This window comes from Lutjanus erythropterus, chromosome 4 (assembly GCF_056507025.1).
Source record: "Lutjanus erythropterus isolate fLutEry1 chromosome 4, fLutEry1.hap2, whole genome shotgun sequence".
Taxonomy (NCBI): domain Eukaryota; kingdom Metazoa; phylum Chordata; class Actinopteri; order Lutjaniformes; family Lutjanidae; genus Lutjanus; species Lutjanus erythropterus.
Window position 1 is genome coordinate 44,491,143 of NC_139320.1, and position 27,539 is coordinate 44,518,681.

Below are 27,539 nucleotides of genomic sequence, written 5' to 3' on the forward strand. Positions count from 1 at the left end.
TTTAAGCCTTCTTGACCAGGATGGATGAGTGATGTCCATGACAGGTTCCCTGTGATTTTGATTCCAAGGAACCTGAAACACTTCACCTGCTCCACCTCAGTTCCATAGTGTAGACAGAGGTGACTATTGGCTGGTGTTGAGCAGTAGGTTGTTTTATGTGCATCACTCTCCAGGACTGTTGACTTGCTCCCAATACGAAGTCTCATTATTGTTAAAAATCAGCTGATTCTGATGTCAGTGTAAGTTAGTATCTTGCATCAATAGATGCCCAGCCCAAATAGGCTCTGTGAGACCAAATATACAGATGTTTTATTTAAATGCATTTCATACTTTAAATGCATTAAATAAACTGATGTTTTATTGGATGCACATACAGGCTGAGGGGGTCCCGTCCCCGAAGCGTGCACCACCACGTCCTGCAAAACTGCACCCATCCGGGTGGAGTAACAAATTTTTAGGGAGTCCTCTTTTTGGCCATGGCTCAAACTAAAATTATTTATGACTGATCTTGGCAATGTATTAACTAAAACCATGCCAGAAAAATTCTAATGTTGTTTTCAAAAGCACTTCATAAACAAAAGAGGATTATTCTATAAAAGCATGAAGTTCTGAGAAGTGTTTGCCCTAGGTTGGTGCCAGGAAATAAAGGTTCTGGCTGAAAGTCCTCTCTGTCTCCTCTCGACTGTGTTTGACTGTACGCCTACCTCAATATGCTCTGGCAGACTAGAATACACACATATGCACATGCTCAGAAATTATTTATTTCCATGTGAATTTGATGTGTTTGATTATTCGTGTGGGTGAGCCTCGCTGCCTGTATCTGTCTGTCTGTCTGCTGGTCTGCCTGCCTGCCTACCCATCTGTTTGTGTGTGTGAGTGTCTCCCTGTCTGCCTCTCTCTTTCTGCACTCCATCTGTCTTCATGTGTGTCTATCTGGAGGCTGCACTGTCCTTAACTGTCTATTTCTGCCCATCAATACTGAGTGATATCTCTGTTAGCAGCGTGTCTGTGTCCTGTTAGCTAATCAGTCTAATAAAGGCGGAGACGGTCAGAGCTGCTGCTGTGTGGAGCTGCTGCAGAATAAAGAGCTAACAGCACAGCAGTGCACCCCAGACGTGCAGGACGACCTTGAAAACACCCAAATGCTCTCACACACACACACACACACACACACACACACACACACACATACATATGCACACAAATACTATGCATTCCAGCATACACTGGCTCACTGTATTATTAATATCCAAAATTCTTAGAGCACATATCCTCCTTACTGTGTGTGTGTGTGTGTGTGTGTGTGTGTGTGTGTGTGTGTGTGTGTGTGTGTGTTTGTTTGCACGTGCATCTGCCTGCAAGTATGTGCCTGTGTGAACGTTGGTACGGTCCTGCATTTGAGCATCTTTTTTCTTGGCATAATGCTCATCCCAATTTATCTCTAAAGCCAGTACAGACTGATGCTGTGCTAAAAAGGAATCCATCTATAATAGAGATTGGATCAGATGTTTGCTCATTCTGCCTCTATTTTGTCAGCAAATTTTCCTCAGCTGACCTCCAAATCCACTAGTTTCTATGGTGATTTAGAGAAAACTGCCTACCTGTTAAAAACAGAAAGGCAAAAGGGGCTCAGGATAGATCAAGACTTCAATCTCTGGTCAACTCCCAAGGATTCAGTCTGGCCACTACAGCTATACAGGCTTATGTCATGATAAACATGGCTGTAAATGTAAACACGGCAGTGAAATCAGGTGTCGTGCCACTCAGCAACATTGCTCAAACAGAAAGGAAAGACATCCAGACTGAGAACTCCGATTGTGTTGTGAGATATCGTATCGGGTTAAGTCCAGAGCTGTGCCTTTGACAAAAATAACAAGTTTTCGCAGTGACAAAGAAGGAGGCTGTTTACCTGAATAAAGCAGAAGTTGCTGAATAAGGCAAGACTTAGAGGGGTCTATCTCCAGGCACTCAGATCCACAATGTGAACTCGCATCTGAATACAGAATTTGTTGTCTTAACATTAATGTTAATATCCGCACACACACACATTGTTGTTTCTGTGTGCATATTATTGTGTTTGTTTGAGTATACAGCAGACCTATTCAATTGGTGCCCTTTTAACAACCTCAATATGGCCCTTTGATCATTTATAAATATGAAAATAAGTATAAATAAATAATTTTTCAAATGAGAGAGAGTCTAATTAGCCAAATAAATGGTGATGTCTGCACAGAGACATTTATTATTATAAAAGTTTTAACTGAGGCTGTTTAATGAGAGGGAATTTAGAAGAGTCGAACTGAGTGATAAAAGATTTTAAATGTAACATTGCGTTTATTAAAATAACAAACTACTTCTAGTCTTGGATTACAAAGGTACGTTGATTTTTCCTGTACTTTTGCACATAATGTGTCTTTTCCTATCTGGAAAACTAATAAAGTGAAAAAATAAAAAGTTGCACTGTTCTCTTTTTCACATTAAAACAATAACACAAGATGTAGTTTGATGATGTCATAAAGTAGCATGGGATCATGGGAGTTGTTGTCTTTACTTTACACATTATAGCCGATGAAAATCTATCTGACATGACTGAAGCAGAAATCATGTTCATGTCAAGTTAAGTGACATGCACTGACTTCCTTCCTCGCTCTCTGATGTATCCAAAGTATCCTGTGTTTCCTCGAAGTTATAGAAACTAGCACCTAGCTTGAAACAGCCAGCAGGAAATGCACCATTACCTTGAAAAAATGGATCTATCTGCATTAGAACATTGTTGGAAGCATTTGGGATAATGTGAGTACTCAGCTCAAATTATATAACACGTGTATAATTTTTAGACATTTTAACGTGGAAATGTTACATATTATAGCTTTAAATTCCTGACCTTACAGCTCAGACATAGGAAAGGTCTGTGTCCTGCCCTGACACTTTCAAAATCTCACCTTTTAAAAAGGCAATTGAACGGGCCTATTAGACTGTATATACACTCAGTGGGAATCTGTATGTTTATGCCCCTTTCTGTGTGTGTGTGTGTGTGTGTGTGTGTGTGTGTGTGTGTGTGTGTGTGTGTGTGTGTGTGTGTGCACTCACTGTATTCCCATTAGCAGGTAATTGGGGTTCCAGTGTTATCAGCTTGTTGATGTGGTGATAAAGGACAAGGGGACATTAAATACTCTATTGGCCACACATTTTTATTGACTTTATGTTTTGCCCTCTCCCTCTGTAACCCTCTTTATCTCTCATTAACAAATACACACCGACTCAGACAGAAATTATGCTCATTCCACTCACAGATCGATGTCCTCTATGAAAATTTAAAGAGCCAAATACAACACAAACACTGACTATTTGTGTTCTTTTGAACCAAACTATCCATGGTGAGAGGGTGAATATTTGCAGCAAATATTTTGAAGTATTCAGCGCCTCTGCTCTATTTGTGTCAAATCTCTCCACTTGAACTGAAAAAAAAATGTATTCTCATTATCTTTCATCGATCCACTAAATGTTTTGCCTGACTCCTGTGTGAAACTGATTTAATGCCTGAATTATGTGCTAACTTGGAGTGTTTATTTCTTATTTGCTGGGTTTGTGGTTCATTAATCTGCGCGTGTGTGTTTGTGCGTGTCTCTCTGTGTACGTCTGTCTATATGTGTGTGTGTATCCAGAGCTGGGTGGAGCGTGCAGGCAGACAAGCTCTCCTATCAGACACCGTAGATCTGGCTGAGCTCTTCCACCCCGACACCTTCCTCAACGCTCTGAGACAGGAAACTGCCAGGTAACACTGAATGCTTGTGGGTTCATCTGAGACAAAACGAGTATGCATGATAGAGATAGTTTGGATTATTTGATGTAGGCTTTTATGAGATATTTATTGATAGTTAGTGTATTAACCTCAGTAGATGGTGGTGGTTACGCCCCAGTTTGGAGAAGCAGACTACAGTACCACCATAGAAACTAAACAATGAACTGCTGTGGACAGGCACAGCAACAAAGGGTGTTTAGCCACTTAAAAAGAAAGTCAATATCAGTTTAAATGTACCCTACATTTAGAATACTTTCACCGCTCTGACATGAAATTGCTGTTATATTAGCTTAATATAATGCTCTCTAAACCAACCAAACTTCATAGGTGAAATGAGTCATTTTACTTAGCAGAACACAGGAGTTGTTGGTCTTCCCCTGCATTTTGTTTGTGCTATTGTGACTTCAGTGTTTTAAAAGGATAGTTTGGATTTACAGAAGTCATACAGTAACACAAACAAGCTAAACAATCACAGCAGCGCTAGACCAGGAACTACCGTGTTCTGTGAGGTAAAATTGCTGATTTCACCTGTGGAGTGTTTGGAGAGAGCAGTATTTGGCTTATATAATGGAAGCTTCTAGCGGTGTGACGATTCACTCATGGATCCGATGCATCAGACTTCAGAAGGTCTGTATCATTAGAAGGCTGAAAGTGAATCTGAAAAAAAAAAATCGATGCAGCACCAGGATATCGATACATCTCATTAGGACGCGCATATGTTTCATTTTTGGCATCAAGAACCCGCCGCTGTAACTTTTCCTCTGTTTCCTCTCTCACCCTGCCTCTGCCTGCACCGCTCTCGTTGGACACCTGCTGCCTCGCTCAAACAAAACAAGCGCTCCCCCCTCCATCTCCTGCCTCTCCTCTCATTTCCACTAAAAAGACAGTGAAAGAAGTGATGTTGCACCACCCAACTTTCACAATGGACAAATGTGGAATCAAAACCACAGCACTCTTCATATGAAACAGAGTAGAATATCATCTTACTGCAAAAATGCATTTTATAGTTTAAGTTTGTTCACAGATCCTCATTTAGGCTACAGCATCTCATTTACAAATGAGATACCTAAAACTGGATTTAGAAAACTGGGGAGGACTAACAATGCCCTACAAATATAGCATTAATAGAATGAAAATGTGAAGATTCACACATTGCATCATCTCGTATTGCATCGTATCGAATTGTATCATGACAGAGCTGAACTGTATCGTACTGAATCGTTAGCTATTTAAAAAAATTTAGAAAGAATCATACTGTTGAACATGTTTCGAGATGCGCATCAAATCGTCTCAGTTAGTGACATGCACAGCCCTAGATGTTTGTAGACTGTCTGCTGGCAAAGTAATGCGGTGAAGATATTCTAAATATAGCGTACACTAAAACTGATATTGATTTTTTTTAGCTGGACTTTTTTTTTTAAAGTGGTTAAAATACATTTTGTTGCTGACCCCGTCCACAGCAGGACGCAGCCCAGCTTCCCCTAACTGCTGGTGTGCTGAGCTGCATGTACTGTAGGTAATACACTGACTACTGACAAGTACCTCACACAACCCCACTTAAAATAAGTCTAAATAACTCTTTAACAACATCTTTTCCTGGTTGTAGGTCAATGGATTGTTCGATGGATAGTTTGGTGTTTGTCTCATCATGGAGGAGTCCCATAGCACAGGCCAAGCTGCAAGTCAAGGTAGAGTCACGACAAACACACATTAACTTACAGATCATGCGTACAGACACACACTGCTCCCTCTCAGCTGCAGAATGCCGGAGCTATGAGCGAGGCAGACTCTGGCTGAGTGATAATTGGAAAATAATGGAGTAAAAGACTGCAAGAATAGAATACAGATGTAGATAAGAAGGCAGGACCCGAAAGAGAGAAGAAAGTTAGAAAGAGTTTGCTGCATATCCATTAGAGACTAATCTGCTGGCGTTGAGTCACCTCCAATCGCCTGTACTGTTGTCATGCATTTGACGGACACAAATTCATACAATTAAAGGACTGAGAGCTCATGTTCTGTACAATACCGCTCTCAGTCTTCTTTCTTTCCCTTTCATGCTCTGATTTAAGGGTGATATAATTGCATTGTCTTCAATTTAAATACTTTTAGGCATTTGTTTCTTTTCTGTCATGCCAACAAAAACTGGCCCGGCTTGACTTGCACTTAGTTGAAATATACAAAGAGAGAAGAGAAGGGTGTGGGTGCTTAAAAAGAGGCTGCAGCTGCAGGGAGGGAAGGGAAATATTCAGACATCTGACAGAGAAAGAGAAAGGGGATAATTGTTGTGAAGCAATGAGCTTTCTTACACACACACACACACACACACACACACACACACACACACACACACACACACACACACACACACACAAAGACACACTGTAGCTTTTTCTGGATTTGTCTCTCGCTGACTCTCCTGCTTTTTCTTGCCCAGATTATGGTGATTTAGTAGTTGTCTGTGTATGTTTGACTCGACGCCAGAGTTCCCTTTATTGTCTGGCCTACTGTGGAAAATCCCTGAGTCACTGAACTGAATACACTCATGTAAACACTCTCTCATGTACAATGTGCATAACATGCTAGTTAATCTTGAGACAGCAATTTGTGTCTTAACTTTTCTTTGTTTTGGCTTCATACACACACTTTTTGCCTTTGTCATTAGCCCGTCCTTCAGTTTAATCTGCTACTTACAATCTATTTCTCCTTCTCCTCACTTTACAATAACTTTGTTTTATTTCTGGCCTTTCGACTCCATTCATTTTGTCTTCCCACGCCATCACTCTTCTTCCAGGTTGGAGGTCTCCAGTTAGAAGGTTGTAGTTTCGACGGTGTTCATCTTTGTGAGAATCAGCATGACTCTCCCAGTGTGTCGGCTGTCCCTCCCTGCTACATGGCCTGGGTTCCACAGGTAGGTGTTTGTGTTTAAAATAGCAACAGATATGGCTCTGTTTGATTTTTTAAAATATTTTCTGATGTATTCATGAAACTAACAGTGGCAAACCTGTAAATCCTAAGGGTGTGTTTACTCATTCACTCTGAAATGTAACAATTAGACTGACATATTCAGGGTAAGCAGTTATCGAACACTGACAGAATGCTAAACATTTGCACTCATAAGAAGATCTTTGGGAATTTGATCATTGATTAGTTTTCATTTTTAGCTAAGAAACATGCATCATTATTTTAACTTTCTAATAGATGCACACTACATGAATATACAGTAATTTTGCATGCATTTATTAACGTCTGCGTTTAATCCTAGAACTCTGCTGCTGATTCCGCTGTGTCAGAGGAGAGTATCTGGCTGCCTCTGTACACGAGCTCAGAGAGGGTGAAGGTGGTCACGCACATCTGTCTGCCCTGTGGAGCGACCCCCAACCAGTGGATACAGACTGGGGCCGCTCTCTTTCTCAAACAGCAGTGACGAGGTGTCACCTCGGCGAGGGCCAGACAGTAACGACAGGGGCTTTTGTTGAGTACTGTAACACTTGGTCCTAACTGAATGCAATGCGAGCAAGCGTGAGCGACAAAATGCACTGTTTTCTAGGGGAATTACCTAACTGGCCACGAGTGATGCAGTGCGACACGACTTGTATTTTGAGCTGAACTTTTGTCAGATGCCCTGTTTCTATTTATTCTTGTCAATCACTTTGAAAGTACTGCAAAACGGTTGATGCATTGTGTTGAAATGAGGACATATCTGTACGATACCTCCTCATTTAACTAGAAAAACCTAAGTAAGGTGGCTGGATAAAGATCACTGATGAAGGTTTTTCACCATCACTAACAACAACATACTTGTTGTTGGCTATATTGTTCATTTCCAGTAAAGACATCTAAATATCACAATATAAAACATGTTTTTAAAGTGTATTTTTAAAAAGTACAAACATAGTAAAGTAGCAGCTACTTTTTTTTTGGAGTGGTTACATCTCCAGCCTGGTCTCGAGTGCACAGCTGATAGGTTCATGCAGGAAAATGTGAACATCTGGATAAATTCTCAGATTCCTCAGTCATCATCAAATCTGCCCGCCACTTTCATATTTTACCAGCATTCGGCTGGTAGCTGTTCCTAATTTTTCACCCTAACTATGTGGTTCGATTATATAACATTTTCTAATGAACAGATTCGGTGTGGACAGAGAGGCTCTGATGTTACATGATGCAGCACATTCAGTTAGGACACAGTGTAAACCTGAGGTGGAGATAATATTGTTCTGAAAGGCAGATTTGACCGGAGCAACAAAGAACAAGACGAATTATTAACACTCCAAAATGTCAGTCTCTGACACTGACACCACCATTTTCCAATTAAGCACCTTACCTTGGAGACAAAAAACTGAAACACGCTGTTACTTTATGTCACTTTCATTTGCATAGTATAGTAAACGGGAAAGCACCAGAGGGGGAGAAAACAGTTTTGACTTTGCAGCGGCCTGCTTTTTGATTTAAAAGCAACACCAAGACTTGAATGAAAAGTCTTTTCCTTTCATGGACCAGACAGCAAAATGGATCGGCACAAACATCTTTAATGAGGCATAAACATATCATTTGGATCTCTGGTTGAAACAAGCTTTGATGCTTCTTGTTTGTCTTATAAAACACTACACAACTCATCTTCTACGTTTCATAAAGTACTGTAAAACTGTAAACCAGTTAATCTTGTTATTTTGTTTAAAGAGCTTGTGAAGAAAGAAATATTATCCACATTTCATGTTACACTTTGTTTAGGGTTTTTGCCTCGAATGTTTGTTTCACAGTTATTCTGTTGCTGAAGTGTATTTTTGGACCTTATTTATTCAAAATAAAGATGAAATAAATGTTTATTATTGCTATGGTTTTTCGTAGTAGTCATCATTAACATGTTCCAGTATGGTGGTTTGCAGTGGTGGACACAATGAGGGTCCCATTGTTCAACAAAAATGCTGCCCTGTAGGATGAAACATCTTCCAACACAACATGAGTAAGTTATAGTTTAGTTATAGTTCTTTTTTTTTTGCACAATTGAAACACAAAAAGGCAAGAAAATGAATAAAGAAATACAGTCCAGTGGACAAAATGTGCATCACAACTGTCTGCTCGCTGCTGCCCCACCACATACAGATGGTGCTCTTTTTATATTTTTTGCTCCTGCCTTTCAGACAGCCTGACACCATTTTCTCAGCAATGTGACTGAGCAATCAAGCAAAGAGCTGATTGTTTTACTTTTTCCCCAATGAGGACGTCCTCATCTGCTCCATGCGTCAGCGAACAGGCTCAGCAACAAAAACTGCTCACCCTGGCTGTGTTTTAGTGAAGTTTTGCACACTTGCGTCACCTACAACCTGTTTTCTATTGTCAAAATTGATGATGACGTCCTTGACTTTTCTGTTTCCCTTCATCAAAGCAGGCAACAGGAAGGACAAGAGACTGATTAACAAGGTTGAGGAGCAGCACCTTTTTTACGAGCCACAGCAGCCTTTTTATGGGAATGTCCTTAAGATTTAGAAGGAAAACAGCGAGCTGTTGGGAGATACAAGTCAGTAAACTGTCCTCCAACTATATAGAAAGAAGGTCACTTAAGAAAATGACATTATTTTTGAATAAATAACTTAGACACTCGCTTCCTTAGTTTAATTTTAGTTCAGCCTGTATTATTAGTGCAAAAGTTGAGAATGCTATTGACAAAGCACCAACACAGCGACTTGTGTGTGTGTGTGTGTGTGTGTGTGTGTGTGTGTGTGTGTGTTTCAAAGCCTGGCTGAGCCTCCATCACACTATCAGTAGCCACAACTGTTGGACAGTAAACAATACAGATCACAGTTCACTCTGTTCGCTCTGCCTCTCACTCAAATCTGCTGAAACAGGCATGAAACGCTTCAGTGTCTGTTCCCAAAGCAAATGGTGTCTGTCTCTCTCTCTCTCTCTCTCTCTCTCTCACACACACACACACACACACACACACACTCACAAGCACTCAGTCCTTAACCTCTGTGTGATTGGTTGTGAGCTAAGGTTGAGCGGAGCCAGTGAAGCCTTGATGGATGGTCACACAACTACAAGGAGGGGGTGTGAGGTGTGTATGTGTGTGTGTGTTTTTGTATGAATCCAACCAAGAGCATCAAATTTGATTGATCGTTCAATTAAGTCTTTCTTTCCCCCATATCCTCCTGTTTTTCATTTGTGTTTATGCAGTTGTGCAAATGTTTGTGAGCATGTCTGTGTGTGCACTCTCCTGTAAATGTGTGTGTGTTTGTGGAGACAGAGAAAAAGGGCTGGAATGAGGGAGGAGTGGGTATTGTGTGTGCACTGCAGTGTGACAAAATGGGAGTGAAATGGAACAGCAGGTTTAAAAAAGAGAGGGGATTGGATTTCGGCGAAACACGGCCCTGTGGGTCAGAGAGTGAAAGAGAGACAGAGGGATGGAGGCAGAGAGGGAGAGATGATGCAGGGGCCGAGGGAGAGCAAAAAAAAAAAGGCTATAAAACCTGTTTGAGAAAATTGTAGAGAAACAGGAAAATGAGTACAGCACAGAGAGGAGAGAGGCTGGGAGGGTCAGAGGGAAAGAGATGGATGGAGAGGGTTAGGACAAGCTGAGAGTGAGTTATGGAGAATGAACAGGAGGGCAGAGTGTGAAAGAGTGGGAGCAAACAGATAAAAATTCATTCAAGTGATACGACACTGTGTTTATAGCTACTTCAATACTGGACTGACACTTGATTTGTGCTTCACCTTTCCTGCAACAAAAAAAAAGCCCAGAAAACATTTTGTCCTTCACCTTTAAAGCATTTTTTGACCTGGATCCTATTTTGACATGTTTTTCTTACTAAATGACAGTAGTGAAACTAAGCTACAACCTAATCCTTCCTGGTAACTGTGCACATTGAAATTAAGTCCACTATAAGAGCTTGTTTTTACCACTGACAGCTTTTTATTGCTCTCACCAAACTAACCAGACTCCCTTTGCAAAACTTTAATTTTACTTCATTCAAACTCTACAGCTAATCAAAAACATCTTGGCTCTTCGTTCAACTGCTTCATCAATCACCAACTCTTTGTTTGTTTGTTTGTTTTTAAATAATATATTCTTTACAATAAAGGTCCCATGTTATTTTGTCATTCATATTTTTTTATTATGATGCACCAAAATCAAGAAATGTTGAGTTTTTATTAGCGATAACTTAACACGACTCCTATAGAGCTGAAAGTGAGCATGAAACAAAAAAATAAAGCAGATACCATAAAGTGCAAATTGCGATGCAAGGAGGGAAACTATACTTGAAACCTCAGAGGTTCAGTTAGACACTACAAAACTACTTTTAAAAAACACCTTTCTCTCTGCTTTCTTGCACACACCAGTTCACTCTCACATCACGCTCGTCTGAACAGGAGAGAGGGGAGTTGTCACGGGTTGACCACAGCCTGAAGCCTGCTTGGGTCAGACGCACTTTGGCACCGCTCTGGAGAAGCTCCATCTCGGGCACAACTCCCCATAGCTCGGCTTGTTAAAAGCGGTTATGGCAATGGCAAGCGAGTCAGATTCTGTACACGGACAGCACACTCCACCAACTGAGCTATTGGAGCTTCCCATAAAGTGTTCATTTTCACCAAACCACAGTTGGTAATTGGACAGTGCATGGACAAGCCACAATGTTTTTGGTGAGTTTATATTTTTTCTGTCAAGTTTGAATGAACATGGCGATTGTTAAAGTTACAGTTTTGCAATGGGAGTGGTGGCTTTGGCGAAAGGAATAAAACAGCTGTTTCTGTTTAAACAAAAAGTATCTTACTTAAAAAAAAAAGGTCTCTCTCTGTAGAGATCCTTTCCTTATGCTGTCAGACACTTAGAGCAACAGTGTGAGCCTGTCAGTACCAAAAACCAGCACTTTAGTGGATGTAATTTGACAGTTCACAGTTGTCACGAGGGATTATATTGAAACTTAGTTCTGCTTCTGGTGCTGCTGCGGTCTCCCTCAAGACTGGACCAGATTCAAAGACCCATTGTCCCCATTAATCACTCTGAAAAAAATCTTGAAAAAATAGACTCCAGGTTGAAAAATATTGAAGTTACGCTTTAATGCACACTTGGCATATTGGTTAAATGTTGCTGCAGTAAGTATAAGCCTGATTTTACTGACTTGTTTTTGAAATCTACTGGAAGGCATGTCAAAAAGTCTTCATTGAAGAAATTGGATTCAAAACAGCAAGGGTTGTTGCTCAACTCTTCCATAAGTTTTTGATGACTACTAATCCTGCAGGCAGAGGTGGGAAATTAACATCTGCATCGCTGCGAAGAGAGCGCTTTTGCCGAGGGCTTGTTTCCAAGGTAATGTGTTTACAGAGTTTGTCTTTATCACAAATTAGCATGCCAGGTTTGAGAAACTATTGTGATAAAATTCTGACTCCGATGGTGTTCAGTCGCTGCTTTAGTGAGATGTTTGTTTGTTTGGATTTTTGATCACAAACCCACACAATATGAGTCATTTCAGAGCAATGATTTAAATGCAGCACACAGCATATTGCTACAACTCACAGAAAACTCAGATTTCTCTGAAATTAGTGGTAAAATCAAAACAACCATAGAGCCCACATGGAAATGGAGCCTCATACATAATAAGAATATAATTTTAATGCTTGGTCTTCCTCCTGAAATTCACAAAAAAAGAGTGTTTTTCTGTGTTCTATATTCAAATCATTCTCCTTTATTTATTTCCTTGCTATGCTCTTTGCTTTGTCTCCTTCTTCCACAACTTCTTCCATCCATTCTTCTATGACGTCCACTGTTCACAGTGTTTGGGGCTTTTCTGTGTGTTTAACCAACAATGCAATACATTGCTTATGTAAAGCTTGCCTATGTGAGACATAAACATTTAATTTTCAATCTGATAATCTTTCTGAAACACATATTTGTAACATTTCGTCCAAACACGAGGATATAAACAGAAGAGAACAAGACCTTTTCATTTGTTTTCCTATCCTGTAGGTATGTAATCATTCCATCTCGGAGTGGAGTCGGATTTGTTCATTTTGTCTGTCCTTACACGGCTTGTCTAATGCATCTAACCCCTTTTTTTTCTTTTGCTTTTTACCCAGCATGCTAACTGGGCCAACATCTGGTAGATTCCCATAAAACACAAGGGGTAAAATGTTTTGGGTTCCTGCACGTGGCTTGTTTTCTCATTTGGGTTTCCGGATTTAAAATTAAGTTAAACTTAAATTAAGTAAATCATGGCTGCATCAAACTTCAGCCACATTTCAGTGAGAGAACCACAGAAACTTCAGATGAGCCCCAGCCAGCTGCAATGTAACATCTGCCTGACTAAGTGCAGCAGAATTCACTTATAATGCAGCCAAACAGTTAATATCACCGCTGTTCACATCATAACAGTCTTCAAACTAGGAATGGAACGCATTAGTCAGATATGAGCATAAGAATGCACTCCAACAAATGTCAGCAGCAACATTTTATTTTATTTTTTTTTCACTGGACACCGAGTGTGTTGAGTCAGGATTTTGAGCGGGTTTTGGGACCGTTTTAAGTCTCTGGTGCACCAGGTGATGACACCTCTGGTCTCTCCAATCGCTTCCATCAGTTTCACTGAAGACACTCTCTCATTCCCACATTTCACTGTGCTGTTTCCCCAATAAACACCCTGGATTACAAAAGATGTCACAGCATGTCCCACCTCAGCAGAGGGTTTTCAGGGGTGGGAAGTGAGAGGAAAAGCTAACACAGTCCGCAGGATGCTCAGGAGGAGGTGGAGGAGGAGGATGGAAAAGTGCTGAAAATACACTGCAGGGGAGGAAGTGTGGAGCGAGATGGGGAACATCACTGGCAGGATGGCACAATGGAGGAGAGGTTGATCGGAATCAACCTGATTTCCAGCAGGTTTTATTGACCCAGAGACCAGTGCCACACTAAACCCCATTTGCTCAGTGAGTGGTGGAGTGTATAATGCTGGAATAGCTGTTTAACATGTTTATATATAAAATGTATCTATAGATAAGATGAGACTGGTGATATTTCTTGCTGTGAACAAAAAGGCCAAAACCAACATTGTATTGATCCTGTCAGGGGTGAAAGTAACAAATTACATTCACTCTTAGTCTTATTAGTATTTTTTTCTGAAGTATTCTTTATCACAAATATTGTAATCCACTACACCTCAAGCTGAGCTGATGCACAATAATGCAATAAATGACTCATGATGCCATGATCGTTTATGGTTAAAATTAGCAGTATTGTACTGTGACATATTAAAGCAAACTATATAAATGTCTAAATAAAGTTGGTTCTGTTTTAATTAATCATTGGTTGAAGGGGTGTGTTAATGGGTATATTTTGGATATACCTTGTGTATGTACAAACACTCAGTCATACCAGTTTAACTGACAAAAAAGAAATAATAACAATAATAGCTACAGCAGGTAAACAGTCATTTTTAGACATGGCAAATGTAAGGGACTCAAAATAACATTCAGGATCATTGGTTGAATTCTGAAAAGTAGCTTTAGACATTCTTCTTTTAACAAGTGAACAGCACTGCATAGATTGTTATCCATTCATTCAAAATTCAAAATACATGCTGAGTCTGGAAATATGCTATGCTCATGCTGGATCCTCTAACAAGGACTTCAGCAGTCTCTTGGGCACTGTATAGAGACTGTAAGAGTGTCCTTTGAAAGACTCTTTGAACTCAAAATGTTTTGTAGACTTGGAGTGATTGTATAATGAACTCAGTACATGAGCAAAGACGTTTAACAAACAAAATCACTCTTCAGCTCTACAATGGCAGGTGGTAGCAGAAACGTCAAGGCCGTCGAGGACTCCGGAGCCACGCAGGGAGAGAGACGATTCTCATTCGTCCCGTTGGAAAGCCAAATTACCGGCCTTTGTAGTTGCTGACACCTACGTCTTTACCACAGCAAGCCACGCAGATAGGCTGGTGATGTCTGGACCTGAAGGGGGACAAACAAGTTTGGCTGGATGCCATAGCGCCAATAAAAGGCTAACAACAGGCACTGCTGGGATTCGAACCCAGGATCTCCTGTTTACTAGACAGGCACTTTGACCAACTAAGCCACATCGCCTTAAAACCCTGACCTTCCAAGCCGTTCATGAGCATTCCAATTAACTCAACAGCGAGAGAGTAGCAGAAAAGCCACCCGCTTTGAGGCCTGAAGCAGTACCGACAGGTGTAAATTTCTGATCGGCAAGCAAGACCCCTCAAGGTGGACAGACAAGTTTGGTTGAACGGCACAATGCCAACGAAGAACCCAGTCCGGGAAGTGCTGGGACTCGTAGCCTTGCCCTCGAGGTAGACAGACATGTTCAAAGAGATCGCATGGAGATTGTGAGACAAGAATCGTCGTCCCTGGGTGGGCTCGAACCACCAACCTCTCGGTTAACAGCCGAGCGCGCTGGCCGATTGCGCCACAGAGACATGCGTTTATGTGTTTTCGGAAGGCGAGATGGTGGATCTCCAATTCTCATTCGTCCCGTTGGAAAACCAAATTACCGGCCTCTGCAGTTGTTGACACCTACGTCTTTACCACAGCAAGCCACGCAGATAGGCTGGTGATGTCTGGACCTGAAGGTGGACAAACAAGTTTGGCTGGATGCCATAGCGCCAATAAAAGGCTAACAACAGGCACTGCTGGGATTCGAACCCAGGATCTCCTGTTTACTAGACAGGCACTTTGACCAACTAAGCCACAGCGCCTTAAATCCATGACCTTCCAAGCCGTTCATGAGCATTCCAATTAACTCAACAGCGAGAGAGTAGCAGAAAAGCCACCCGCTTTGAGGCCTGAAGCCACAAAAGGAAACAACTACCGAGATCAGTGGACAAATTTGCGTTGACTGGTCTAAATTCCTGCTTGGCAAGCGGGACCACAAAGTGCAGAGACAAGTTTTCTGGACCGGCGTATTGTACTAAACAAGCCGAAGCCGGCAAAGTCAAATTAGAACCCCTGGCCCTAGCGTTTGGGAGGAAACGTCCCACGGAAGGCTTGCTGGAAGAGCCTCCCGGCTAAGGGCCGGGGGCGCTGAGCGATTGCGCCACACAGACAGGCCTTGATTTGAAAAGAGGTTGAGATGATGGATCTCCATCTCTCATGCGTCCCATTGGAACGCCATTTGACCACATAGAAAACTCAAAGAAGGCACTGCTGGGATTCGAACCCAGGATCTCCTGTTTACAAGACAGGCACTTTGACCAACTAAGCCACAGCACCGTCCGTGTCTGGTCTTTTAAAGAGTTTTGGACAAACTTTTCGATTGACTCAAATCAGCTAACTGCCCTCTTTTATGCCTTTTTAAATAGACCAAAAACCAGTGGTTGCAAAGTCACATAGCAAAAACAAACAAACTCAGTCATCAGCTCTACAATGGCAGGTGGTAGCAGAAACGTCAAGGCCGTCGAGGACTCCGGAGCCACGCAGGGAGAGAGATCTGGTAGTTCAATCAGGTCAAGGGACGGAGCGGCACAATGCCGAACGAAGAACCCAGTCCGGGAAGTGCTGGGACTCGTAGCCTTGCCCTCGAGGTAGACAGACATGTTCAAAGAGATCGCATGGAGATTGTGATACAAGAATCGTCGTCCCTGGGTGGGCTCGAACCACCAACCTCTCGGTTAACAGCCGAGCGCGCTGGCCGATTGCGCCACAGAGACATGCGTTTATGTGTTTTCGGAAGGCGAGATGGTGGATCTCCAATTCTCATTCGTCCCGTTGGAAAACCAAATTACCGGCCTCTGCAGTCGTTGACACCTACGTCTTTACCACAGCAAGCCACGCAGATAGGCTGGTGATGTCTGGACCTGAAGGTGGACAAACAAGTTTGGCTGGATGCCATAGCGCCAATAAAAGGCTAACAACAGGCACTGCTGGGATTCGAACCCAGGATCTCCTGTTTACTAGACAGGCACTTTGACCAACTAAGCCACAGCGCCTTAAATCCATGACCTTCCAAGCCGTTCATGAGCATTCCAATTAACTCAACAGCGAGAGAGTAGCAGAAAAGCCACCCGCTTTGAGGCCTGAAGCCACAAAAGGAAACAACTACCGAGATCAGGGGACAAATTTGCATTGACTGGTCTAAATTCCTGCTTGGCAAGCGGGACCACAAAGTGCAGAGACAAGTTTTCTGGACCGGCGTATTGTACTAAACAAGCCGAAGCCGGCAAAGTCAAATTAGAACCCCTGGCCCTAGCGTTTGGGAGGAAACGTCCCACGGAAGGCTTGCTGGAAGAGCCTCCCGGCTAAGGGCCGGGGGTGCTGAGCGATTGCGCCACACAGACAGGCCTTGATTTGAAAAGAGGTTGAGATGATGGATTTCCATCTCTCATGCGTCCCATTGGAACGCCATTTGACCACATAGAAAACTCAAAGAAGGCACTGCTGGGATTCGAACCCAGGATCTCCTGTTTACAAGACAGGCACTTTGACCAACTAAGCCACAGCACCGTCCGTGTCTGGTCTTTTAAAGAGTTTTGGACAAACTTTTCGATTGACTCAAATCAGCTAACTGCCCTCTTTCATGCCTTTTTAAATAGACCAAAAACCAGTGGTTGCAAAGTCACATAGCAAAAACAAACAAACTCAGTCATCAGCTCTACAATGGCAGGTGGTAGCAGAAACGTCAAGGCCGTCGAGGACTCCGGACCCACGCAGGGAGAGAGATCTGGCAGTTCAATCAGGTAAAGGGACGGAGCGGCACGATGCCGAACGAAGAACCCAGTCCGGGAAGTCCTGGGACTCGTAGCCTTGCCCTCAAGGTAGACAGACATGTTCAAAGAGACCGCATGGAGCTTGTGAGACAAGAATCGTCGTCCCTGGGTGGGCTCGAACCACCAACCTCTCGGTTAACAGCCGAGCGCGCTGGCCGATTGCGCCACAGAGACATGCGTTTATGTGTTTTCGGAAGGCGAGATGGTGGAGCTCCAATTCTCATTCGTCCCGTTGGAAAACCAAATTACCGGCCTCTGCAGTTGTTGACACCTACGTCTTTACCACAGCAAGCCACGCAGATAGGCTGGTGATGTCTGGACCTGAAGGTGGACAAACAAGTTTGGCTGGATGCCATAGCGCCAATAAAAGGCTAACAACAGGCACTGCTGGGATTCGAACCCAGGATCTCCTGTTTACTAGACAGGCACTTTGACCAACTAAGCCACAGCGCCTTAAATCCATGACCTTCCAAGCCGTTCATGAGCATTCCAATTAACTCAACAGCGAGAGAGTAGCAGAAAAGCCACCCGCTTTGAGGCCTGAAGCAGTACCGACAGGTGTAAATTTCTGATCGGCAAGCAAGACCCCTCAAGGTGGACGGACAAGTTTGGTTGAACGGCACGATGCCAACGAAGAACCCAGTCCGGGAAGTGCTGGGACTCGTAGCCTTGCCCTCGAGGTAGACAGACATGTTCAAAGAGATCGCATGGAGATTGTGAGACAAGAATCGTCGTCCCTGGGTGGGCTCGAACCACCAACCTCTCGGTTAACAGCCGAGCGCGCTGGCCGATTGCGCCACAGAGACATGCGTTTATGTGTTTTCGGAAGGCGAGATGGTGGATCTCCAATTCTCATTCGTCCCGTTGGAAAACCAAATTACCGGCCTCTGCAGTTGTTGACACCTACGTCTTTACCACAGCAAGCCACGCAGATAGGCTGGTGATGTCTGGACCTGAAGGTGGACAAACAAGTTTGGCTGGATGCCATAGCGCCAATAAAAGGCTAACAACAGGCACTGCTGGGATTCGAACCCAGGATCTCCTGTTTACTAGACAGGCACTTTGACCAACTAAGCCACAGCGCCTTAAATCCATGACCTTCCAAGCCGTTCATGAGCATTCCAATTAACTCAACAGCGAGAGAGTAGCAGAAAAGCCACCCGCTTTGAGGCCTGAAGCCACAAAAGGAAACAACTACCGAGATCATGGGGACAAATTTGCGTTGACTGGTCTAAATTCCTGCTTGGCAAGCGGGACCACAAAGTGCAGAGACAAGTTTTCTGGACCGGCGTATTGTACTAAACAAGCCGAAGCCGGCAAAGTCAAATTAGAACCCCTGGCCCTAGCGTTTGGGAGGAAACGTCCCACGGAAGGCTTGCTGGAAGAGCCTCCCGGCTAAGGGCTGGGGGCGCTGAGCGATTGCGCCACACAGACAGGCCTTGATTTGAAAAGAGGTTGAGATGATGGATCTCCATCTCTCATGCGTCCCATTGGAACGCCATTTGACCACATAGAAAACTCAAAGAAGGCACTGCTGGGATTCGAACCCAGGATCTCCTGTTTACAAGACAGGCACTTTGACCAACTAAGCCACAGCACCGTCCGTGTCTGGTCTTTTAAAGAGTTTTGGACAAACTTTTCGATTGACTCAAATCAGCTAACTGCCCTCTTTCATGCCTTTTTAAATAGACCAAAAACCAGTGGTTGCAAAGTCACATAGCAAAAACAAACAAACTCAGTCATCAGCTCTACAATGGCAGGTGGTAGCAGAAACGTCAAGGTCGTCGAGGACTCCGGACCCACGCAGGGAGAGAGATCTGGCAGTTCAATCAGGTCAAGGGACGGAGCGGCACGATGCCGAACGAAAAACCCAGTCCGGGAAGTCCTGGGACTCGTAGCCTTGCCCTCAAGGTAGACAGACATGTTCAAAGAGACCGCATGGAGCTTGTGAGACAAGAATCGTCGTCCCTGGGTGGGCTCGAACCACCAACCTCTCGGTTAACAGCCGAGCGCGCTGGCCGATTGCGCCACAGAGACATGCGTTTATGTGTTTTCGGAAGGCGAGATGGTGGAGCTCCAATTCTCATTCGTCCCGTTGGAAAACCAAATTACCGGCCTCTGCAGTTGTTGACACCTATGTCTTTACCACAGCAAGCCACGCAGATAGGCTGGTGATGTCTGGACCTGAAGGTGGACAAACAAGTTTGGCTGGATGCCATAGCGCCAATAAAAGGCTAACAACAGGCACTGCTGGGATTCGAACCCAGGATCTCCTGTTTACTAGACAGGCCCTTTGACCAACTAAGCCACAGCGCCTTAAATCCATGACCTTCCAAGCCGTTCATGAGCATTCCAATTAACTCAACAGCGAGAGAGTAGCAGAAAAGCCACCCGCTTTGAGGCCTGAAGCAGTACCGACAGGTGTAAATTTCTGATCGGCAAGCAAGACCTCAAGGTGGACGGACAAGTTTGGTTGAACGGCACGATGCCGAACGAAGAACCCAGTCCGGGAAGTCCTGGGACTTGTAGCCTTGCCCTCGAGGTAGACAGACATGTTCAAAGAGACCGCATGGAGCTTGTGAGACAAGAATCGTCGTCCCTGGGTGGGCTCGAACCACCAACCTCTCGGTTAACAGCCGAGCGCGCTGGCCGATTGCGCCACAGAGACATGCGTTTATGTGTTTTCGGAAGGCGAGATGGTGGAGCTCCAATTCTCATTCGTCCCGTTGGAAAGCCAAATTACCGGCCTTTGTAGTTGCTGACACCTACGTCTTTACCACAGCAAGCCACGCAGATAGGCTGGTGATGTCTGGACCTGAAGGTGGACAAACAAGTTTGGCTGGATGCCATAGCGCCAATAAAAGGCTAACAACAGGCACTGCTGGGATTCGAACCCAGGATCTCCTGTTTACTAGACAGGCACTTTGACCAACTAAGCCACAGCGCCTTAAATCCATGACCTTCCAAGCCGTTCATGAGCATTCCAATTAACTCAACAGCGAGAGAGTAGCAGAAAAGCCACCCGCTTTGAGGCCTGAAGCAGTACCGACAGGTGTAAATTTCTGATCGGCAAGCAAGACCCCTCAAGGTGGACGGACAAGTTTGGTTGAACGGCACGATGCCAACGAAGAACCCAGTCCGGGAAGTGCTGGGACTCGTAGCCTTGCCCTCGAGGTAGACAGACATGTTCAAAGAGATCGCATGGAGATTGTGAGACAAGAATCGTCGTCCCTGGGTGGGCTCGAACCACCAACCTCTCGGTTAACAGCCGAGCGCGCTGGCCGATTGCGCCACAGAGACATGCGTTTATGTGTTTTCGGAAGGCGAGATGGTGGATCTCCAATTCTCATTCGTCCCGTTGGAAAACCAAATTACCGGCCTCTGCAGTTGTTGACACCTACGTCTTTACCACAGCAAGCCACGCAGATAGGCTGGTGATGTCTGGACCTGAAGGTGGACAAACAAGTTTGGCTGGATGCCATAGCGCCAATAAAAGGCTAACAACAGGCACTGCTGGGATTCGAACCCAGGATCTCCTGTTTACTAGACAGGCACTTTGACCAACTAAGCCACAGCGCCTTAAATCCATGACCTTCCAAGCCGTTCATGAGCATTCCAATTAACTCAACAGCGAGAGAGTAGCAGAAAAGCCACCCGCTTTGAGGCCTGAAGCAGTACCGACAGGTGTAAATTTCTGATCGGCAAGCAAGACCCCTCAAGGTGGACGGACAAGTTTGGTTGAACGGCACGATGCCAACGAAGAACCCAGTCCGGGAAGTGCTGGGACTCGTAGCCTTGCCCTCGAGGTAGACAGACATGTTCAAAGAGATCGCATGGAGATTGTGAGACAAGAATCGTCGTCCCTGGGTGGGCTCGAACCACCAACCTCTCGGTTAACAGCCGAGCGCGCTGGCCGATTGCGCCACAGAGACATGCGTTTATGTGTTTTCGGAAGGCGAGATGGTGGATCTCCAATTCTCATTCGTCCCGTTGGAAAACCAAATTACCGGCCTCTGCAGTTGTTGACACCTACGTCTTTACCACAGCAAGCCACGCAGATAGGCTGGTGATGTCTGGACCTGAAGGTGGACAAACAAGTTTGGCTGGATGCCATAGCGCCAATAAAAGGCTAACAACAGGCACTGCTGGGATTCGAACCCAGGATCTCCTGTTTACTAGACAGGCACTTTGACCAACTAAGCCACAGCGCCTTAAATCCATGACCTTCCAAGCCGTTCATGAGCATTCCAATTAACTCAACAGCGAGAGAGTAGCAGAAAAGCCACCCGCTTTGAGGCCTGAAGCCACAAAAGGAAACAACTACCGAGATCATGGGGACAAATTTGCGTTGACTGGTCTAAATTCCTGCTTGGCAAGCGGGACCACAAAGTGCAGAGACAAGTTTTCTGGACCGGCGTATTGTACTAAACAAGCCGAAGCCGGCAAAGTCAAATTAGAACCCCTGGCCCTAGCGTTTGGGAGGAAACGTCCCACGGAAGGCTTGCTGGAAGAGCCTCCCGGCTAAGGGCTGGGGGCGCTGAGCGATTGCGCCACACAGACAGGCCTTGATTTGAAAAGAGGTTGAGATGATGGATCTCCATCTCTCATGCGTCCCATTGGAACGCCATTTGACCACATAGAAAACTCAAAGAAGGCACTGCTGGGATTCGAACCCAGGATCTCCTGTTTACAAGACAGGCACTTTGACCAACTAAGCCACAGCACCGTCCGTGTCTGGTCTTTTAAAGAGTTTTGGACAAACTTTTCGATTGACTCAAATCAGCTAACTGCCCTCTTTCATGCCTTTTTAAATAGACCAAAAACCAGTGGTTGCAAAGTCACATAGCAAAAACAAACAAACTCAGTCATCAGCTCTACAATGGCAGGTGGTAGCAGAAACGTCAAGGTCGTCGAGGACTCCGGACCCACGCAGGGAGAGAGATCTGGCAGTTCAATCAGGTCAAGGGACGGAGCGGCACGATGCCGAACGAAAAACCCAGTCCGGGAAGTCCTGGGACTCGTAGCCTTGCCCTCAAGGTAGACAGACATGTTCAAAGAGACCGCATGGAGCTTGTGAGACAAGAATCGTCGTCCCTGGGTGGGCTCGAACCACCAACCTCTCGGTTAACAGCCGAGCGCGCTGGCCGATTGCGCCACAGAGACATGCGTTTATGTGTTTTCGGAAGGCGAGATGGTGGAGCTCCAATTCTCATTCGTCCCGTTGGAAAACCAAATTACCGGCCTCTGCAGTTGTTGACACCTATGTCTTTACCACAGCAAGCCACGCAGATAGGCTGGTGATGTCTGGACCTGAAGGTGGACAAACAAGTTTGGCTGGATGCCATAGCGCCAATAAAAGGCTAACAACAGGCACTGCTGGGATTCGAACCCAGGATCTCCTGTTTACTAGACAGGCCCTTTGACCAACTAAGCCACAGCGCCTTAAATCCATGACCTTCCAAGCCGTTCATGAGCATTCCAATTAACTCAACAGCGAGAGAGTAGCAGAAAAGCCACCCGCTTTGAGGCCTGAAGCAGTACCGACAGGTGTAAATTTCTGATCGGCAAGCAAGACCTCAAGGTGGACGGACAAGTTTGGTTGAACGGCACGATGCCGAACGAAGAACCCAGTCCGGGAAGTCCTGGGACTTGTAGCCTTGCCCTCGAGGTAGACAGACATGTTCAAAGAGACCGCATGGAGCTTGTGAGACAAGAATCGTCGTCCCTGGGTGGGCTCGAACCACCAACCTCTCGGTTAACAGCCGAGCGCGCTGGCCGATTGCGCCACAGAGACATGCGTTTATGTGTTTTCGGAAGGCGAGATGGTGGAGCTCCAATTCTCATTCGTCCCGTTGGAAAGCCAAATTACCGGCCTTTGTAGTTGCTGACACCTACGTCTTTACCACAGCAAGCCACGCAGATAGGCTGGTGATGTCTGGACCTGAAGGTGGACAAACAAGTTTGGCTGGATGCCATAGCGCCAATAAAAGGCTAACAACAGGCACTGCTGGGATTCGAACCCAGGATCTCCTGTTTACTAGACAGGCACTTTGACCAACTAAGCCACAGCGCCTTAAATCCATGACCTTCCAAGCCGTTCATGAGCATTCCAATTAACTCAACAGCGAGAGAGTAGCAGAAAAGCCACCCGCTTTGAGGCCTGAAGCAGTACCGACAGGTGTAAATTTCTGATCGGCAAGCAAGACCCCTCAAGGTGGACGGACAAGTTTGGTTGAACGGCACGATGCCAACGAAGAACCCAGTCCGGGAAGTGCTGGGACTCGTAGCCTTGCCCTCGAGGTAGACAGACATGTTCAAAGAGATCGCATGGAGATTGTGAGACAAGAATCGTCGTCCCTGGGTGGGCTCGAACCACCAACCTCTCGGTTAACAGCCGAGCGCGCTGGCCGATTGCGCCACAGAGACATGCGTTTATGTGTTTTCGGAAGGCGAGATGGTGGATCTCCAATTCTCATTCGTCCCGTTGGAAAACCAAATTACCGGCCTCTGCAGTTGTTGACACCTACGTCTTTACCACAGCAAGCCACGCAGATAGGCTGGTGATGTCTGGACCTGAAGGTGGACAAACAAGTTTGGCTGGATGCCATAGCGCCAATAAAAGGCTAACAACAGGCACTGCTGGGATTCGAACCCAGGATCTCCTGTTTACTAGACAGGCACTTTGACCAACTAAGCCACAGCGCCTTAAATCCATGACCTTCCAAGCCGTTCATGAGCATTCCAATTAACTCAACAGCGAGAGAGTAGCAGAAAAGCCACCCGCTTTGAGGCCTGAAGCCACAAAAGGAAACAACTACCGAGATCATGGGGACAAATTTGCGTTGACTGGTCTAAATTCCTGCTTGGCAAGCGGGACCACAAAGTGCAGAGACAAGTTTTCTGGACCGGCGTATTGTACTAAACAAGCCGAAGCCGGCAAAGTCAAATTAGAACCCCTGGCCCTAGCGTTTGGGAGGAAACGTCCCACGGAAGGCTTGCTGGAAGAGCCTCCCGGCTAAGGGCTGGGGGCGCTGAGCGATTGCGCCACACAGACAGGCCTTGATTTGAAAAGAGGTTGAGATGATGGATCTCCATCTCTCATGCGTCCCATTGGAACGCCATTTGACCACATAGAAAACTCAAAGAAGGCACTGCTGGGATTCGAACCCAGGATCTCCTGTTTACAAGACAGGCACTTTGACCAACTGAGCCACAGCACCGTCCGTGTCTGGTCTTTTAAAGAGTTTTGGACAAACTTTTCGATTGACTCAAATCAGCTAACTGCCCTCTTTCATGCCTTTTTAAATAGACCAAAAACCAGTGGTTGCAAAGTCACATAGCAAAAACAAACAAACTCAGTCATCAGCTCTACAATGGCAGGTGGTAGCAGAAACGTCAAGGTCGTCGAGGACTCCGGACCCACGCAGGGAGAGAGATCTGGCAGTTCAATCAGGTCAAGGGACGGAGCGGCACGATGCCGAACGAAAAACCCAGTCCGGGAAGTCCTGGGACTCGTAGCCTTGCCCTCAAGGTAGACAGACATGTTCAAAGAGACCGCATGGAGCTTGTGAGACAAGAATCGTCGTCCCTGGGTGGGCTCGAACCACCAACCTCTCGGTTAACAACCGAGCGCGCTGGCCGATTGCGCCACAGAGACATGCGTTTATGTGTTTTCGGAAGGCGAGATGGTGGAGCTCCAATTCTCATTCGTCCCGTTGGAAAACCAAATTACCGGCCTCTGCAGTTGTTGACACCTATGTCTTTACCACAGCAAGCCACGCAGATAGGCTGGTGATGTCTGGACCTGAAGGTGGACAAACAAGTTTGGCTGGATGCCATAGCGCCAATAAAAGGCTAACAACAGGCACTGCTGGGATTCGAACCCAGGATCTCCTGTTTACTAGACAGGCCCTTTGACCAACTAAGCCACAGCGCCTTAAATCCATGACCTTCCAAGCCGTTCATGAGCATTCCAATTAACTCAACAGCGAGAGAGTAGCAGAAAAGCCACCCGCTTTGAGGCCTGAAGCAGTACCGACAGGTGTAAATTTCTGATCGGCAAGCAAGACCTCAAGGTGGACGGACAAGTTTGGTTGAACGGCACGATGCCGAACGAAGAACCCAGTCCGGGAAGTCCTGGGACTTGTAGCCTTGCCCTCGAGGTAGACAGACATGTTCAAAGAGACCGCATGGAGCTTGTGAGACAAGAATCGTCGTCCCTGGGTGGGCTCGAACCACCAACCTCTCGGTTAACAGCCGAGCGCGCTGGCCGATTGCGCCACAGAGACATGCGTTTATGTGTTTTCGGAAGGCGAGATGGTGGAGCTCCAATTCTCATTCGTCCCGTTGGAAAGCCAAATTACCGGCCTTTGTAGTTGCTGACACCTACGTCTTTACCACAGCAAGCCACGCAGATAGGCTGGTGATGTCTGGACCTGAAGGGGGACAAACAAGTTTGGCTGGATGCCATAGCACCAATAAAAGGCTAACAACAGGCACTGCTGGGATTCGAACCCAGGATCTCCTGTTTACTAGACAGGCACTTTGACCAACTAAGCCACAGCGCCTTAAATCCATGACCTTCCAAGCCGTTCATGAGCATTCCAATTAACTCAACAGCGAGAGAGTAGCAGAAAAGCCACCCGCTTTGAGGCCTGAAGCGGTACCGACAGGTGTAAATTTCTGATCGGCAAGCAAGACCTCAAGGTGGACGGACAAGTTTGGTTGAACGGCACGATGCCAACGAAGAACCCAGTCCGGGAAGTGCTGGGACTCGTAGCCTTGCCCTTGAGGTAGACAGACATGTTCAAAGAGATCGCATGGAGATTGTGAGACAAGAATCGTCGTCCCTGGGTGGGCTCGAACCACCAACCTCTCGGTTAACAGCCGAGCGCGCTGGCCGATTGCGCCACAGAGACATGCGTTTATGTGTTTTCGGAAGGCGAGATGGTGGATCTCCAATTCTCATTCGTCCCTTTGGAAAACCAAATTACCGGCCTCTGCAGTCGTTGACACCTACGTCTTTACCACAGCAAGCCACGCAGATAGGCTGGTGATGTCTGGACCTGAAGGTGGACAAACAAGTTTGGCTGGATGCCATAGCGCCAATAAAAGGCTAACAACAGGCACTGCTGGGATTCGAACCCAGGATCTCCCGTTTACTAGACAGGCACTTTGACCAACTAAGCCACAGCGCCTTAAATCCATGACCTTCCAAGCCGTTCATGAGCATTCCAATTAACTCAACAGCGAGAGAGTAGCAGAAAAGCCACCCACTTTGAGGCCTGAAGCCACAAAAGGAAACAACTACCGAGATCAGGGGACAAATTTGCATTGACTGGTCTAAATTCCTGCTTGGCAAGCGGGACCACAAAGTGCAGAGACAAGTTTTCTGGACCGGCGTATTGTACTAAACAAGCCGAAGCCGGCAAAGTCAAATTAGAACCCCTGGCCCTAGCGTTTGGGAGGAAACGTCCCACGGAAGGCTTGCTGGAAGAGCCTCCCGGCTAAGGGCCGGGGGTGCTGAGCGATTGCGCCACACAGACAGGCCTTGATTTGAAAAGAGGTTGAGATGATGGATTTCCATCTCTCATGCGTCCCATTGGAACGCCATTTGACCACATAGAAAACTCAAAGAAGGCACTGCTGGGATTCGAACCCAGGATCTCCTGTTTACAAGACAGGCACTTTGACCAACTAAGCCACAGCACCGTCCGTGTCTGGTCTTTTAAAGAGTTTTGGACAAACTTTTCGATTGACTCAAATCAGCTAACTGCCCTCTTTCATGCCTTTTTAAATAGACCAAAAACCAGTGGTTGCAAAGTCACATAGCAAAAACAAACAAACTCAGTCATCAGCTCTACAATGGCAGGTGGTAGCAGAAACGTCAAGGCCGTCGAGGACTCCGGACCCACGCAGGGAGAGAGATCTGGCAGTTCAATCAGGTAAAGGGACGGAGCGGCACGATGCCGAACGAAGAACCCAGTCCGGGAAGTCCTGGGACTCGTAGCCTTGCCCTCAAGGTAGAC

At 45.6% G+C, this 27,539-nt stretch overlaps 1 protein-coding gene and 35 non-coding genes across 37 annotated transcripts in view; 1 reads left to right on the forward strand and 35 right to left on the reverse strand.

Moving 5' to 3' along the window:
- Window positions 1-7,310, forward strand: part of dync2h1 (dynein cytoplasmic 2 heavy chain 1) — a 164,849-nt gene extending 157,539 nt beyond the window's left edge. For both annotated transcript variants that reach the window (XM_084718107.1, XM_084718108.1), the window contains 4 exons: window positions 3,666-3,775; window positions 5,409-5,490; window positions 6,594-6,710; window positions 7,065-7,310. In XM_084718107.1, the coding sequence (XP_084574233.1) occupies window positions 3,666-3,775; window positions 5,409-5,490; window positions 6,594-6,710; window positions 7,065-7,226 (471 nt within the window). In that variant the 3' untranslated portion in view covers window positions 7,227-7,310. The remainder of the gene's footprint in view (window positions 1-3,665; window positions 3,776-5,408; window positions 5,491-6,593; window positions 6,711-7,064) is intronic.
- Window positions 7,311-14,798: 7,488 nt separating this feature from the next.
- On the reverse strand, window positions 14,799-14,872 carry trnat-agu (transfer RNA threonine (anticodon AGU)). Its single transcript has one exon. It is a non-coding gene; the product is annotated as a tRNA-Thr (tRNA).
- Window positions 14,873-15,151: 279 nt separating this feature from the next.
- Window positions 15,152-15,225, reverse strand: trnan-guu (transfer RNA asparagine (anticodon GUU)). Its single transcript has one exon. It is a non-coding gene; the product is annotated as a tRNA-Asn (tRNA).
- Window positions 15,226-15,430: 205 nt separating this feature from the next.
- Window positions 15,431-15,504, reverse strand: trnat-agu (transfer RNA threonine (anticodon AGU)). The gene has a single exon. It is a non-coding gene; the product is annotated as a tRNA-Thr (tRNA).
- A 440-nt stretch (window positions 15,505-15,944) lies between these two features.
- trnat-ugu (transfer RNA threonine (anticodon UGU)) lies at window positions 15,945-16,018 on the reverse strand. Its single transcript has one exon. It is a non-coding gene; the product is annotated as a tRNA-Thr (tRNA).
- A 363-nt stretch (window positions 16,019-16,381) lies between these two features.
- trnan-guu (transfer RNA asparagine (anticodon GUU)) lies at window positions 16,382-16,455 on the reverse strand. The gene has a single exon. It is a non-coding gene; the product is annotated as a tRNA-Asn (tRNA).
- A 205-nt stretch (window positions 16,456-16,660) lies between these two features.
- trnat-agu (transfer RNA threonine (anticodon AGU)) lies at window positions 16,661-16,734 on the reverse strand. The gene has a single exon. It is a non-coding gene; the product is annotated as a tRNA-Thr (tRNA).
- Window positions 16,735-17,174: 440 nt separating this feature from the next.
- trnat-ugu (transfer RNA threonine (anticodon UGU)) lies at window positions 17,175-17,248 on the reverse strand. The gene has a single exon. It is a non-coding gene; the product is annotated as a tRNA-Thr (tRNA).
- A 363-nt stretch (window positions 17,249-17,611) lies between these two features.
- On the reverse strand, window positions 17,612-17,685 carry trnan-guu (transfer RNA asparagine (anticodon GUU)). Its single transcript has one exon. It is a non-coding gene; the product is annotated as a tRNA-Asn (tRNA).
- Window positions 17,686-17,890: 205 nt separating this feature from the next.
- Window positions 17,891-17,964, reverse strand: trnat-agu (transfer RNA threonine (anticodon AGU)). The gene has a single exon. It is a non-coding gene; the product is annotated as a tRNA-Thr (tRNA).
- Window positions 17,965-18,243: 279 nt separating this feature from the next.
- trnan-guu (transfer RNA asparagine (anticodon GUU)) lies at window positions 18,244-18,317 on the reverse strand. Its single transcript has one exon. It is a non-coding gene; the product is annotated as a tRNA-Asn (tRNA).
- Window positions 18,318-18,522: 205 nt separating this feature from the next.
- trnat-agu (transfer RNA threonine (anticodon AGU)) lies at window positions 18,523-18,596 on the reverse strand. Its single transcript has one exon. It is a non-coding gene; the product is annotated as a tRNA-Thr (tRNA).
- Window positions 18,597-19,037: 441 nt separating this feature from the next.
- Window positions 19,038-19,111, reverse strand: trnat-ugu (transfer RNA threonine (anticodon UGU)). The gene has a single exon. It is a non-coding gene; the product is annotated as a tRNA-Thr (tRNA).
- Window positions 19,112-19,474: 363 nt separating this feature from the next.
- On the reverse strand, window positions 19,475-19,548 carry trnan-guu (transfer RNA asparagine (anticodon GUU)). Its single transcript has one exon. It is a non-coding gene; the product is annotated as a tRNA-Asn (tRNA).
- A 205-nt stretch (window positions 19,549-19,753) lies between these two features.
- trnat-agu (transfer RNA threonine (anticodon AGU)) lies at window positions 19,754-19,827 on the reverse strand. Its single transcript has one exon. It is a non-coding gene; the product is annotated as a tRNA-Thr (tRNA).
- A 278-nt stretch (window positions 19,828-20,105) lies between these two features.
- trnan-guu (transfer RNA asparagine (anticodon GUU)) lies at window positions 20,106-20,179 on the reverse strand. Its single transcript has one exon. It is a non-coding gene; the product is annotated as a tRNA-Asn (tRNA).
- Window positions 20,180-20,384: 205 nt separating this feature from the next.
- trnat-agu (transfer RNA threonine (anticodon AGU)) lies at window positions 20,385-20,458 on the reverse strand. The gene has a single exon. It is a non-coding gene; the product is annotated as a tRNA-Thr (tRNA).
- Window positions 20,459-20,737: 279 nt separating this feature from the next.
- Window positions 20,738-20,811, reverse strand: trnan-guu (transfer RNA asparagine (anticodon GUU)). The gene has a single exon. It is a non-coding gene; the product is annotated as a tRNA-Asn (tRNA).
- A 205-nt stretch (window positions 20,812-21,016) lies between these two features.
- On the reverse strand, window positions 21,017-21,090 carry trnat-agu (transfer RNA threonine (anticodon AGU)). The gene has a single exon. It is a non-coding gene; the product is annotated as a tRNA-Thr (tRNA).
- A 279-nt stretch (window positions 21,091-21,369) lies between these two features.
- trnan-guu (transfer RNA asparagine (anticodon GUU)) lies at window positions 21,370-21,443 on the reverse strand. The gene has a single exon. It is a non-coding gene; the product is annotated as a tRNA-Asn (tRNA).
- Window positions 21,444-21,648: 205 nt separating this feature from the next.
- trnat-agu (transfer RNA threonine (anticodon AGU)) lies at window positions 21,649-21,722 on the reverse strand. Its single transcript has one exon. It is a non-coding gene; the product is annotated as a tRNA-Thr (tRNA).
- Window positions 21,723-22,163: 441 nt separating this feature from the next.
- trnat-ugu (transfer RNA threonine (anticodon UGU)) lies at window positions 22,164-22,237 on the reverse strand. The gene has a single exon. It is a non-coding gene; the product is annotated as a tRNA-Thr (tRNA).
- A 363-nt stretch (window positions 22,238-22,600) lies between these two features.
- On the reverse strand, window positions 22,601-22,674 carry trnan-guu (transfer RNA asparagine (anticodon GUU)). The gene has a single exon. It is a non-coding gene; the product is annotated as a tRNA-Asn (tRNA).
- Window positions 22,675-22,879: 205 nt separating this feature from the next.
- trnat-agu (transfer RNA threonine (anticodon AGU)) lies at window positions 22,880-22,953 on the reverse strand. Its single transcript has one exon. It is a non-coding gene; the product is annotated as a tRNA-Thr (tRNA).
- A 278-nt stretch (window positions 22,954-23,231) lies between these two features.
- trnan-guu (transfer RNA asparagine (anticodon GUU)) lies at window positions 23,232-23,305 on the reverse strand. Its single transcript has one exon. It is a non-coding gene; the product is annotated as a tRNA-Asn (tRNA).
- A 205-nt stretch (window positions 23,306-23,510) lies between these two features.
- Window positions 23,511-23,584, reverse strand: trnat-agu (transfer RNA threonine (anticodon AGU)). The gene has a single exon. It is a non-coding gene; the product is annotated as a tRNA-Thr (tRNA).
- A 279-nt stretch (window positions 23,585-23,863) lies between these two features.
- Window positions 23,864-23,937, reverse strand: trnan-guu (transfer RNA asparagine (anticodon GUU)). The gene has a single exon. It is a non-coding gene; the product is annotated as a tRNA-Asn (tRNA).
- Window positions 23,938-24,142: 205 nt separating this feature from the next.
- trnat-agu (transfer RNA threonine (anticodon AGU)) lies at window positions 24,143-24,216 on the reverse strand. Its single transcript has one exon. It is a non-coding gene; the product is annotated as a tRNA-Thr (tRNA).
- Window positions 24,217-24,657: 441 nt separating this feature from the next.
- trnat-ugu (transfer RNA threonine (anticodon UGU)) lies at window positions 24,658-24,731 on the reverse strand. Its single transcript has one exon. It is a non-coding gene; the product is annotated as a tRNA-Thr (tRNA).
- A 363-nt stretch (window positions 24,732-25,094) lies between these two features.
- Window positions 25,095-25,168, reverse strand: trnan-guu (transfer RNA asparagine (anticodon GUU)). The gene has a single exon. It is a non-coding gene; the product is annotated as a tRNA-Asn (tRNA).
- Window positions 25,169-25,373: 205 nt separating this feature from the next.
- trnat-agu (transfer RNA threonine (anticodon AGU)) lies at window positions 25,374-25,447 on the reverse strand. The gene has a single exon. It is a non-coding gene; the product is annotated as a tRNA-Thr (tRNA).
- Window positions 25,448-25,725: 278 nt separating this feature from the next.
- trnan-guu (transfer RNA asparagine (anticodon GUU)) lies at window positions 25,726-25,799 on the reverse strand. The gene has a single exon. It is a non-coding gene; the product is annotated as a tRNA-Asn (tRNA).
- A 205-nt stretch (window positions 25,800-26,004) lies between these two features.
- Window positions 26,005-26,078, reverse strand: trnat-agu (transfer RNA threonine (anticodon AGU)). The gene has a single exon. It is a non-coding gene; the product is annotated as a tRNA-Thr (tRNA).
- Window positions 26,079-26,355: 277 nt separating this feature from the next.
- Window positions 26,356-26,429, reverse strand: trnan-guu (transfer RNA asparagine (anticodon GUU)). Its single transcript has one exon. It is a non-coding gene; the product is annotated as a tRNA-Asn (tRNA).
- A 205-nt stretch (window positions 26,430-26,634) lies between these two features.
- Window positions 26,635-26,708, reverse strand: trnat-agu (transfer RNA threonine (anticodon AGU)). Its single transcript has one exon. It is a non-coding gene; the product is annotated as a tRNA-Thr (tRNA).
- Window positions 26,709-27,148: 440 nt separating this feature from the next.
- Window positions 27,149-27,222, reverse strand: trnat-ugu (transfer RNA threonine (anticodon UGU)). Its single transcript has one exon. It is a non-coding gene; the product is annotated as a tRNA-Thr (tRNA).
- Window positions 27,223-27,539: the final 317 nt, after the last annotated feature.